This window comes from Cervus canadensis, chromosome 10 (assembly GCF_019320065.1).
Source record: "Cervus canadensis isolate Bull #8, Minnesota chromosome 10, ASM1932006v1, whole genome shotgun sequence".
NCBI classification, from domain to species: Eukaryota; Metazoa; Chordata; class Mammalia; order Artiodactyla; family Cervidae; genus Cervus; species Cervus canadensis.
In genome coordinates, this window is record NC_057395.1 from 18,071,874 (window position 1) to 18,085,042 (window position 13,169).

The window sequence follows — 13,169 nt, forward strand, 5'->3', positions numbered from 1 at the left end:
CCATCTAGCAACCTCAGGGCCATGTTCTAATGGTTGGAAAACTGGCAAGAGGTAACTGCCCCCAGATGGAGTATGTACACCCCACTTCACTACATTCTATTCCATCCCTACCTGCCTCCTGACACCTTTCCAATATTCACATCATCTCCCTGGCTCCTGCAGGCATCTGCGTCAACAACTTCTGGTCTAAAGGAACTAATTTTGATAATGCATAGATAAAGTAACAATTTCAGAGTGCAGAGAGCACCACCATGGGTCAGACACTAAGTACTGGATCCTGGAACAGACAGTCTGGCAAGAGGAGCAAGAGAACTGCTGGAGGAAGGGAGAGCAAAGGTGACAGGTGGTCATGGAAGCCCCCAGGGCAAGCCTTACCCACTCCACACTCACTGATGCATACGACCCACCCAGGGCTCAGAGTGTCATGGTCTCCACATTCAACCCAGCAATTAAGCAAATGAGCCCCACTTTCTTTTTTGGCAAGAAGAAAACACCTAGGTGAGATGGGGACATTTAAAGCTCACAAATACACATCCACCTATTTGCTCCAATTCACAGCTTTGTCCTTAAGAAAACTTTCTACGGCTCCTTGCTGATTTGCTTCCCATGAATTCGGGATGGTTTAAAGGAAAAATAAAACAAGAGCATGCCAACATTCACTCTTGGAAACATGAAAAACACACACACACGCACATACATGCACCCCATCCCAAACTTGAGCCTCAAAGAACCATGAGACAATGTGGTGAAGAACTTAAATCAACTAGTATATTGGGGCTTGGATGATGGATAGGAAATGCAGATTTACAACTGAGCTCCTTTAGCATTCAGCAGGCAAAGGGCTCAGGTGAGCCTAGGCAGCAAACCAGCAAATGCAAGTTCCTCAAACCAGTAAATGCAAGTTCCTCAAGGCTTCTCTGTAAGAGAAGCAGGAGAAACTCCTTACAGAGCTTTTCTGCAGGGTCCAGCTCTCACCTGGAGCTCCTAACTCGAGCACTAGGGCAGGGCCTAAGATCTCACATCTTGGATTAAGTTCCCAGGTACCGCTGAAGCTGCTGGTCTGGAACCACACTTTGAGAACCACCAGATAGCTAATACAATTAAAACTACACTTCAAGAAATAGCTTTTTCCCCCCCTAGGGTCACAGAAGTGAATTCATTTTAATCATGCTTTTTGTATTAGTGAATTCTAACCATTTCCGGTAAGGCCACAGGAATCAGGAGGTCTATAGATTCACCTGCCTGCTGCAGTCAATTAATTTGATAAAAACTTGTTTGGGTTCAAAGTGGTAATAATTTTTGGACCATTTGTAAGCTAAGCTAATGCGGACTCAAATTTCATCCAGCATCAGAATCACCTGGGAGGCTAGTTAAAATATTACTGTAAAAATACTGAATCACAATGATGTGCCCCTCAAATCAATATAACATTGTTTATATTAATTGTTTATAACATTGTATATATTAATATAACTGTTATATTAATCAGTTATACTTCGATTAACAAAAACAGATAGCTGAGCTCCATCCTGAGAATTTCAGATGTATTAGGCAGGCATAAGACCCAAGGATTTGCATTTTTAAGAAAGTCCCAGGTGAGGCTTCTGGTTTGACCCCTTTGAGTAGGTCTGTGCTTGCCTGTGGGTAGAGGAGCTAGTTGAAAGGAGGGGAGCTCTGCATGAGTGCTAAGTGGCTTTAGTGTTTTCGTGACCGTTGCAATTCGACCCTACGGACTGCAGTCTGCCAGGCTCCTCTGCCCATGGGCATTCTCCAGGCAAGAATATTGGAGTTGGTTGCCACGCCCTCCTCCAAGGGACCTTCCCAACCCAGGGATCTCTTTTGTCTTCTGCATTTGCACGTGGGCTCTTTACCACTAGCACCATCTGGGAAGCCCAGGGGAGCTCTGCAGAGTGTGAGCAAAAAGCCATTATGCAGCACTGACTAAATGTGAACTTGATTTTTTTCCTTCTTAACAAAACAAAGAATGAATCCCTTCTCCAAGAACTTTTGCAGTAATTCTTCCACTCAACATGATTTCAATTCAGCAGAGTGATTTTGACATTCAATCCAATTGACTTAAATAAGATTTTATTACCTGTAATAAACTACCTGACCTTTTTTGTCTACAAGAAGAAGACATAATATTTTTGCAATTTACTTTCTATAGTATTCAATCGTGGGCTTATTTGATGACTTGGTTACAAAGCATAATTTATGGAGTTTGCCAAATATTTACAACCTACAGAAAGTATAATGAGCAGTCTGGAAGTTGTCTAAACTCAAATCCAAATCTGTGCATTTTGAACTTCATAATAACAGCTTATTTTTGTAATCAAAATAAAATTCAACTGGGAATAAAATAACATATTTATTTGTGGAGATTTTCAGAGAGGGCTGCCTTTCAATCTTACGTGAAGTGACTGTGCTTGCAGTTCACTCTGTAGCACCAGCTGGAACTAAATGAAAGACATCTGAACTCCCTTCAACACACCAGAGACAAAATCCTCCCCAGCTAGTTGTATCCTAAGATAGAAAAAATACATCCGAGAAACTGAGTTTCTCTTCTAACTAAAGAAGTTTGTTATAATATTTGGCATTGTTTGCAGGGTTTATGGGCTTCCCTGTGGCTCAGGCAGTAAAGAATCCACCCACAACATGGGAGACCTGGGTTCGATCCCTGGGTCGGGAAGATCCCCTGGAGATGTGAACGGCTACCCACTCCAGTGTTCTCGCCTGGAGAATGGCGTGGGTAGAGGAGCCTTGTGGGCCACAGTCCACAGGGTTGCAAGGAGGTGGACACGACTGAGCGACTAAGCATACAGCACAATAGAGTTTACGGTAAAACAGTGGCAGAGAGATGAGGATGCAGAAAAAAGCTCTATTACATACAGTTTAGAAAAAAAAAAAGGGAAGTCTCTCCTTCATGCAATTGTTTTTATTTATAGATGTTTTAAGTTATGTGACCTAGCAGACACACCTATTACCCAAAGGCATACTGGGTTGGAGGGAAAAGTACCAGCAATTTGCTAGCAAGTCCTTTTAACAGAAGACCTTTCAGGAGAGGAAATGAAAGCAGAGTTTTCTAACTGGAATGACAGGAAGGATTTAGAGGGCAGAAAACAATGATCTCAATTCGAAACAGGTCAAGACACTGGGGTTACAGCTTCCAGGCTTGTCATGGATTCTCAGCAACGGCCCCCTTACATCCTGAAAAGTGACTAAAAATAATGCCATGGAATTCCAGACATTTTGGACTATCATTGAATCACATTTTCTTGGTTTTCTTATCTAAACATCATTCTCCTAGCTTTTCTTAGAACTAAACTGTAAAAAAATTTGACGGTTATACCTATTTATCACCTGGTTAGAGTTTATGGATTCAGTCCACATAAAGACCTCAATAAAATGAGGACAAATGTATGGACACTGAGGGGGAAAGAGGGTGTGATGAACTGGGAGACGGGATTGATACATATGCACTATGGATACTATGCATAAAATAGACAACCAGTGAAAACCTGCTATGCAGCTCAGAGAACTCTGCTCAGGGCTCTGAGGCGCCCTGAACGGGAAGGAGACCCAAGAAAGCGGGGTCCATGTGTGCACGCAGCTGACTCACTGTGTGGAGCAGCAGGAACCCACACAGCATCGGAAAGCAGCTAGAGTCCAATAAAAACTAAGTTTAATAATGAAAAAGAAAAAATAAGTCCCCCCAAAAAGGACAAGCGAGAAGAGAAAAACAAACACCTTTCACTCTCCGTCTGCTTCCACTCCCAGAGGCTGCCACTGTTAGCTGCTTCTTCGTCATTCTGGAAATTGTATTTATACACAAAGTGACTTCCCTTGGGCGCAGGTTCAGTCCCTGGCTGGGGAGCTCAGATCCCACGTGTCTCGTGGCCAAAAAACCAAAACATAACACTGAAATAATACTGAAACAAATTCACCAGAGTTTAAAGATGGCCCACTAAGAACACTTTATATATACAAAACAACAAAATGTATGTACTGAGCACTGATTAAATGTCAGGCACTGAAGGTTCTAGATGCTGGGGATGTAGTAGGGAATGGGGAGGCAGTAAATGAATGTATGGCATGTAAGTAGCGGTAAGTGCTACGCAGAAAAATAAAGCAGGATAAGGAGTTAGCATGTCTTGAGGGGAGATGAGGCAGGCAGCTAAGGTGAGGTTCCAGCAGGGACCTGAGAAATGTGAGGGAAGGAGCGCTGCATGTAGCTGGGGAATCGTATGTTCCAGGCAAAAGGAATCATAAGCACAAAGTTCCTGAGGCTGGAAGGAAATAGGGAGAAGAAGAGGATGGCAGCCAGAGGAAGGGAGGTGAGAAGGGATTCTTTAAGGCCCCATGAGCCTTGGAGGGTTCTGAGCATCAGTGATGGGATCTGAATTATGTTTAGAAACATCCTCTGCTATTTTATATAAAACTATATATATATAGCTATATATATAAAACTGCTATTTTGGGAACAGACTACAACAGACAAGGTCAAGGCAAAGAATTAGGGGAGAAATGTTATCGGCTGGGAGGGCGCTGCAGAAACGGTGATGGTAGAAGCAGCTAGATTCTAGACACAAGAGTGTTTGTTAACAGACCAATCAGGACACACGAGGAGAGTGTCCACGGCCTCAGCAACTGGAAGGATGTGGCTGGAAGGTCTGATGTGGACTCACGTTTAGGATCCTATCAGACATTTATTCCATAGGGGAGAAAGGTCTGTAAAACTGAGCTCAGATCTTGTTAAAGAGGTAGAGGGACTAGGCAAGCTTATTTACTCTTCAAGCAGAGGGCATGGCTGAAGAAAAGACAAGAGGAGCTATAAGGATGTCTTTTATACACGTGTCATCTTTTATCTAAACAAGAAAACGCAACATCATTTTCACTGTCTCGGGTACTGTGAAAATATTTTGTATTTATTTGAAACCTTAACTCTAGTAAAGTAAGATTTGATGTTAAATGTTATTGATTCTCAAAACACCCACTTGAAGTAAGAAAAGATGTCAGAGAACCCTTTTAGGAAGTGGAGGAACAAGGAAGTAAGATGACTTTCAGAGTCAGGCAAGGTCCCACATGGGACAGGGTCCTCCATGGACAGGACATGAATTGATGAATTCCACCTGCCTGGATTCAATGTTTGGTCAAGTGAATTTTTCAGAATCATTGGACTGTAAGTATCATATAAGCCCAGGAATTAAGAACAGACTCAAGAATCTCAAATAAATAGTCCTAGGCAAGGTCTGTGCTAGAAAACCTCTTAAAACTTCTATATCACTGGTCAGACCAAGACTTGTCAGATAGCATAAAACAAGCAAAACATTCTGACCACCCAGAGAATGGCTAATCCTCACAGTCAATAAGCTATTTTTAAGCATTTTGTAAGTTTCTGCTCTCATTTTGTGTGAGTACCATGAGTTATTTACGTTTATTTCCATATCTGTTTATGTTTGTAATAAAAACTACGATCAGTAAAAAATGCTTGTGGAAAGAAAGAGGGTTGCTGGTTCTTCCACTGGATAGTTGGGAAGATTTCTTTAAAGATAAGAAATATCTTTATAAAGATATTTATAATTGTAATAAAGATATTTATAATTGTAAATTATAATTATAATAAGGATAATTGCTAAAATTTTTTTCTCAAGTTCTGTGTAAATGAGACAACTAAAAGATTAGGGAAAGAAGTTATTCAGTAGTAGGATTCTGTTCTCTAACTGCTCCAAGAATGTCTTTAAAGTGGACTCAATTGTACTTTAAAGAAACCAAACTGGATATTTCAGACAATGCATTATGGGTGAAGGACAAGTGGAAAAAAAAAAAAGGCTTCCCAGGTGGCACTAGTGGTAAAGAATCTGCTTACCAATTCAGAGATGCAAGAGACAAGGGTTCTATTCCTGAGTAAGGAAAACCCCCTGGAGTAGGAAATGGCAACCCACTCCAGTGTTCTTGCCTGGAAAATTCCATGGAGAGAGGAGCCTGGTTGGCTACAGTCCACAGGGCCACAAAGAGTCAGACAAGACTGAGCACACGTTGGCAAAAAATCCATCAAAGACAACCAATAGACCCAAACTAAATGCAAAGATCTTGGCTCTAACATCAAAAGATTGGCCAACAACTGAACCAAATCTATACGTTTCAAGTTAGAATAGAGTACCTGTGGAGTTCTGTCCCAGGCCATACGTGTGAGGCTTTACACCAAGGCCGCAGAAATGGAGCCCAGAGCCAAGGGCACCTCTGAAGCTGACTGAGCCCCTTTGTAACTGTGGCTCCGAATCCCCCCTGATCATCACCAACCAGTTTCCTGACACCAAATTCAGCAAAAATGCCCACCCCATGATCACCCTATCATGCCCTAACCAGTCACCTAAAGCCAAGCCCCCAGCAGGAATCTGCTTTGTCTTGAGGTTATAAAAACTGGCTACTAACCCACGGAAAGTGTCGCTTCTCCCTGTCTATCAGGAGGTTAGCCCGCTGCACTCGCAGAGCCCACGTTATCTCTGCTCTGTGTTCTTATTAAACTCACTCCCTTCTGAAAGGCTCTGTGTCTGCAAACTCTTTTCCAACCCACACTCAGCCTGCCATAACAGTGTTTAAGGTCTGTAAGTGTAATTTTTTAAAATGATGATTTGCTTTAATTGACTTCTGTGATAATGTGAACATAATATCGCTAGCTAAGAGCTGTTCTATGGTCCCAAGATTCTGGGCTCCTAAGCTGTATTCATGTCAAAATGGTACGACCACAAAAAACCCCAAATCTTGTCTTTAAGTATAGACTTCTACCCTGGAACACAGACTTATATATCACATATTTGTGACTACAGGGTTCAGACCATGGCTCTTAAATAAAACAAGACTGCAGCAGTCAAAGCATGGAAGTAAGAACATTTCGATTTACTGATCTGAGCCACCTTCCTAGGACTGTACTTGCTCAGGGATGGGGTGGGGTTGACAGTATCACACAAGAAATCAGAAGGCTGACTTTTAGGCTGATCTCTGGCCTGGCCTGCTGTGTAGACTCAGGAGAGTTCTTTAAACTCCTTGGCTTCCTCTTCTACATCTGAAAAATGCGGTGTCTCAGTTCCACCTCTAGCTCTAAACTGCGAGGACTCTGCGATCTGAGCAGTGAACGGACACTGAGGGCTTTCGATGAGAAAGGTATAGCCACTTTCCATGTAACGAGTCCTGCAACCTACAGAGCAATCCTAGGAGCAGGCACTGTGCTCTGTTCCACTTTGAGATGAAGCAGGTGAGGCCCAGCGAGGCCACTCGTGTGTCTCGGTCACGCAGCTGGGAAGAGGCAGGATGCGCAGCCAGGCAACTTGTTCCCGATCCCAGATTCTTAAGGTCACATGAGTCATAGGGCTTCTTGTAATACGACAGGTCGACAAAAGACATGACACAAGTCTACAGAACTGTCATTTTGCAAAATTTCAAGCATCTAAATATCTGTCTGATTAACAAGTCTTTCTCTTTCTGGGTGATCAGCATGGACTTCTGGGATTGAATGTTGCTATGGCAGATAGCAACCAAAAAGACCTTTGTAGCAAATAACATAAGCGCGCACTGGAAACAACGCTTGTTCAGATCAGCAGGGTTCAAGAAACCATCCAACTGGATGTTGATCCGAGCACAATAATGAAAGAACCTGAAGGCAACATCTGTTCTCCCAAAGCGAGGTGATCTGGAAAAGCAGCATAAAACCAGCCAAGCCATGCAAGTACAGAAGCAAAGGCTCTCACGTCACGTGGGACATCCATTCCTGCCTGGACCCAGAGCCACAGCTGGGAGCTTCTCAAACTTTACTGCACATATGAGTCACACTTTGTAAGTGAGGGTGAAAGAGTCTTGATGGTCTCAGTATCTGTAGAACTCAGTTCTGCACCCGTTGATTCTGTGTCCAGGGTAAAGTCTTCTTATCTCAGTTTCATCAAATAATCTTACCTGGATATTCCCTGAGGGCTCTAAAGTTCAATATTTCTAATGATGACCTTTCTCATTCAACCCTGCACTGAGCTTCTACTTGCAGGATCAATGGGAAAATAAAATGCCCATCTCCCAATCCCCCAAACCCAGAAGAGCAGAGGCCCAGGCCTCTTCACACATTTTATGCAAAGATAATGGTGCTCTGTCCACAGGTAACACTGCCCGAAGACAAACAACTTGCAGGAGAGTGAATTACATTCGAGGCTTTCTACTTTGGGCAATATCTCTTTGAGACTCACTTGCCAGGGCAATGGTAGGCTGGTTATGGTATTAAGATGGATCATAACCCAATACTTTCATAGCTTACAGGCAGGGTAGGTATCAGTCATTTAGATACTAACAGGGTAACCACAGCTATATGCAGCAACTGGAATTCAGTTCATCTGAATTGAAAACACATATTATATTTTGACAACTTTGTATGAATAGAAGAATATAAAATATGTTAACTGATTTTATATTGATTTCGCATTAAAATGACCTATTGGGTTACAAAATGACATACCAGAATTTAAAAAGATACATGCATCCCTGTGCTCAGAGCAACACTGCTTACAATAGCCAAGACATGGAACCAATCTAAACGCCCACTGACAGAGGAATGGATAAAGATGTGGTCCATTCATACAATGGACGACTACTCAGCCATAGAGAAGAATGAAAGAAGGCCATTCGCAGCCCCGTGGATGGACTCAGAGATGATGACACTAGTGAAGTAAGCCAGGCAGGCAAAGATGAATACCGTGTGGTATCACTTCTGTGTGGGATATAAAATAACAAAGTTAATTTTACCTGTGGCTACCAGAAAAAATTAAGCTACATCTGTGGCTTGCATTATATTTCAGCTGGGTAGTGCTGCTCTGACCCTTTGCTGCTCAAACTGTGGTTCTCAGACCAGCAGCACCAGCATCCACTGGGAGCTTGTTAGAAAGGGAGAATGTGTCCTCACCGCAGACCTACTGAACCAGAATCTGCATTTTCACCAAATCCCAGATGATCCTTGTCTACATTCTGGTGAGAGGCTCCTACAACACACCACAGTCAGTGCTCAGGCTGCTGGTATTCATGAGTGACATGCTGAAAGGGTACCGCGCTTGTTGAATTTTCTAGCAAGCAATGGAAACTTTCTTTAAAATTTAAATTAAATTATACAATTCAAAATATATATCAAAATGACATTATACATGAAAAACTATGTGCACCACACATGTCCATACGGGATTGGAAGGAGGTTGTTTCATGGAGGATACCTTCGTTATTTCTGGATTTTCAGCCACCATGTACGTGAAACTGATGTTCACCAGATCTGCACCACTGCAGACACAAACTATCCGCCCTTCCAGATCATTTTCTGATTTGCCAAAAGCTTCAAGAGCAGCCAAAATTTTGGGATCCTACAGAGGTAGACAAATAGGAAAAAAATACATTAGATCACAGAGCATAGAAAAAGAAACTACATTTGATGTAAAAACATCCAGTAAGGCAAATTCTTCTATCTAAAACTGTCCAGGTATCTAGTGTTATTCTAAAACTCATATAGGTAAAACCTATAACACTACACATTACTGGAACTCATCTGGTAAGAAAGGTATAAACAGTTATTGATTTAGAAGATGGGGAGGCAGGGTCTTTCTTTCAACTGCGGCTTGTAGTTATTGGAAGACGTGAACTACGGCAACAGGACTCAAAGGCTCTGCCTGAGACCTGATTATGTCTGCAAAGGTCAAAGGGGGTTCTCACAGAGAACAGTCACTGGGGATTCACACAAACATGCAGGGCATTGCCACAGTCAGCAACCTCAAGTTGTTAAAAAATAAGATTGAGTCTTTCAAACAGCCTACAAAGAATGAATACGTGCATCTCTAGGAGCCCTGGCCTCCTCATTTGGAATGAAAACTGTGTAAGTCTGCCCTAATTAGCAAATAAAATAGTGGCTTTGTCCTCTGAAAGAACTCGGGGGGAGAGGGGGGAAATGCCAAGGTAGTTACACAGAGATTTTAAACTAACATTAAATAAAGAGGGTCACTAACAAAAGACAAAAACAAAGTGAGGAGCATAATTTTGTTTTGAACATATAAAAACTTGCAAACCTGCAAGACTATTATGGAAAAGGGAATAAATGCTGTGCTGGAATATTCTAGGAAAAAAAACCATCCTTTAAATTCCTAATGCAAACAGCTTCCCATTCAAACAAATCAATCCCTGTGAAGAAGGCTTATTCATGTGTCTGCCATTCTTTTTTCTCTCAGAGGCAAGCTGAGCCTTCAAGGTGACCAGGGTCTGCGTGCACAGGTGCACAAATGTGGAACTACCCGACTCATCTAAATTTCCACATCAGCCATGGACCAGAAGTGACTCACTCTTTGCTGAAAAAGAAGGTGGGGATGGGGGGGAGGGGTGCTTGTCAGATTAATTTCTGAGTTAAGGGAACAGTTTATTTCAATGCTCATACCACACAAGGGTCATCAGTTTCAAAGGTTAATAACAATTTCTAATATAATTAAACCCAATGCAATCCAAATCACCCAACCATTACAGATGAGATTTCTAAACTGTATCTGTTCTTCATCCAGCTGAGGATATGGGGGCAGTAACGGGCCTCCCGGGTGGCTCGGTGGTAAGGAATATGCCTGCAAGGCAGGAGACAAGGTTTCAATCCCGGGTCAGGAAGATCCCCTGGAGGAGGAAATTCAACCCACTCCAGTATCCTTGCCTGGGAAATCCCACGGAGGAGGAGCCTGCCAGGCTACAGTCCTTGGGGTCAGAAGCGTTGAACACGAATGAGCGACTAAACTACAACAAAGGGGTCACACAGCAGTCTGTGTCTAGAAGAACAACAAACACCAACTTGGCTACCTTTGGTGTGGCTCCCAGCCGAACACTGTTGATGAGGGAACATTCTAGCACTTGGCCTTCCTGCAAAGAGAGCATACAACACGGCAGTGAGTCTAAATTCTGCCAGACCTATAGCACAGACAGCTGATTAGCAAACGTTTGTGATGATGAAGGCGATGCTGATTAGAGTAAGGCAGAAGCAGGATTAAAAACAAGTAATGATAACGATAATAATTTTCAACAATCAAAAATAGTCAAGATATTTTCAAAGCAAACTTTGGTCCATTCCTGTGCGTGAAGTAAAACCAATACACTGACACTGGGTTGTGGTGAAGGAAAGTGCAGTGTTTACTGTGAGGCTCCAGGCAAGGAGAGTGGGTGGCTCTCGCTCTAAAACCCTGAGCTCCCCAAAGCAAAGGGTTTCAGCAAAACAGCTTCAAAGGGCAGCTGAGGCAGGGATATTGCAGGGCATACGATCAGCTAGTGCACATTTCTCTGACTGGTTGATGGCGAGATAACATGGGTGAACATTATTAATCCTGAGGCTCCAGGAGGCTATGTCTTTATGGTCATCAAGTAATTAAATGCTTCCATTGGGTGGGGGCTTTAGGATCTGTAAAATAACTCAGGAAATGTGCATCAGATACGATCTAGGAACTTCAGAGAGGAGCTCAAGCAGCGGATGTAGGGGACGGGTCTGTTCTGGGAAGGCCCCAGAGCATCCTGCCTGGTTGCAGAGACCCCAAACATTCCATTCCATATGTATAGATATACACACATATACATGCAGAAGGCAACTCTGAATAAGTACAAAATGTTACTTTTATATATTTAACATTGTGATTACTGCCATGTATATTATTAAATATATGTGTGTACATGAAATATCAGTGGGACCATACTAACTTAAACTCTGATTCTACTCTTCAGAAATTCAGCTCAAAGGTTCACAAAATGTGAACGCTGTGCTATGTGTAAAGTCCTGGAAAGTGCCCTTAAATGAACCTCTGAGACTTCAGCTTGAATACCTCTCTTCTGGGAAATCTTTCTAGCTCCCAAGATTTAAATCAGACTTGCCTGCTTTTAAGCTCCTGTAACCTGACCTTCTCTTTTGCAGCTCTCAATGTCTTGTAACTTTCTTTCTTTTGGATGCCTGACTTTGATCCTAGGCTGGAATCTATAAGGATCACATCCTTGACCATTGCTATATCCCCAACGTCTAGCACACAGAAGCACATTTTAAGTCTTGAATGAATGAATAAGTGTCGGGTCTGTGCCCACAAGGGGCTTTCGGTCACTTGTGGAGAAATGAAATGCCTTCACCCTGAGAGCAAGAAGGAGCGACTTGTTTCTGCGCCATACCTTGCCTTCACTTCTCCAGGTCAGAAAGAAGCCAAATTCATCTACTTTGAAGAGGCAGTTGGGTTCAAACACAAAGGATTCCTGTGAAAAAGAAATGTGTTGATCAGCATGACTCACACCATTTTGAATCTAATAAAAATGCAAATATCTTTTAGCATCTAAACAAGAGACAAATGCATCCTGAACCTAATGACCACATTTCTCATTACATTATGTAACATTTTCATTTTGAAAATTTCTTGCATTCATTTTTGCATTGAAAGACTGATCAGTTTTATACAGCATCTTCCTTTAAGGCAGTTTTAAGAACAAAACACATTAATGCTCTGAAGGTACATAGAGGAGAAGTTTTCTCTAAGATCTGGGGAAAAAGAGCTCCTGGAAAGAAGGACTCCCAGGTGTCAGCCAACTGGTCTCACTCCACACAAGAGGAATTATTGCTGATCTCTAACATAGTATCAGAAATCAGGAGAAAATTTTTTTTAATCACTTTTTTTTTTTTTTTGTCTACAGAATTCAGCATTCAGAGGTTTACTCAGATAACTGCTGAGTTTTCTGCTTTTATATCCAATCTCATTGCGTGTTCCATAAACCGGGACTTAAGCAAGACTTTGAGCTACTCCAAGTATAGTCCTGGGAGCAGCAGCATCAGCCTCATTTGGGAGATTGACTGAATTGGCAGAATCTAGGGCTCCAGGCCAGACAGACTGAATCAGAGTCTCTGGGGTGGGAACCAGAAATCTGTGTTCCAACAAGCCCTCCAGGTGATTCTAATACACAGTAAAAATCTAAGAACCACTGCAATGGACATCAGGATCAGATCAAGATGGAATGTTAGCCAAATGCAGGGGCCCCACAGCAGCTAAGCTGTATTTCCCAAAGGATTTCTGGTCTTTAGCAAGAAAGCACCATTGTTCTTAAAAACTCCAGGCGAGTTCTATGTCAATGAAAGCAAAAGGGCCCCCAGGAAATGAACCCAGATG

The 13,169-nt window shown here is 42.4% G+C and overlaps 1 protein-coding gene across 4 annotated transcripts in view; it reads right to left on the bottom strand.

Moving 5' to 3' along the window:
- PLCB4 (phospholipase C beta 4) overlaps nucleotides 1–13,169 on the bottom strand; it is a 191,994-nt gene that overhangs the window by 147,236 nt on the left and 31,589 nt on the right. For all 4 annotated transcript variants that reach the window (XM_043479654.1, XM_043479651.1, XM_043479653.1 and 1 more), the window contains exons 2-4: nucleotides 12,187–12,267; nucleotides 10,846–10,905; nucleotides 9,240–9,383 (exon numbers count right to left, since the gene is read on the bottom strand). In XM_043479654.1, the coding sequence (XP_043335589.1) occupies nucleotides 9,240–9,383; nucleotides 10,846–10,905; nucleotides 12,187–12,267 (285 nt within the window). The remainder of the gene's footprint in view (nucleotides 1–9,239; nucleotides 9,384–10,845; nucleotides 10,906–12,186; nucleotides 12,268–13,169) is intronic.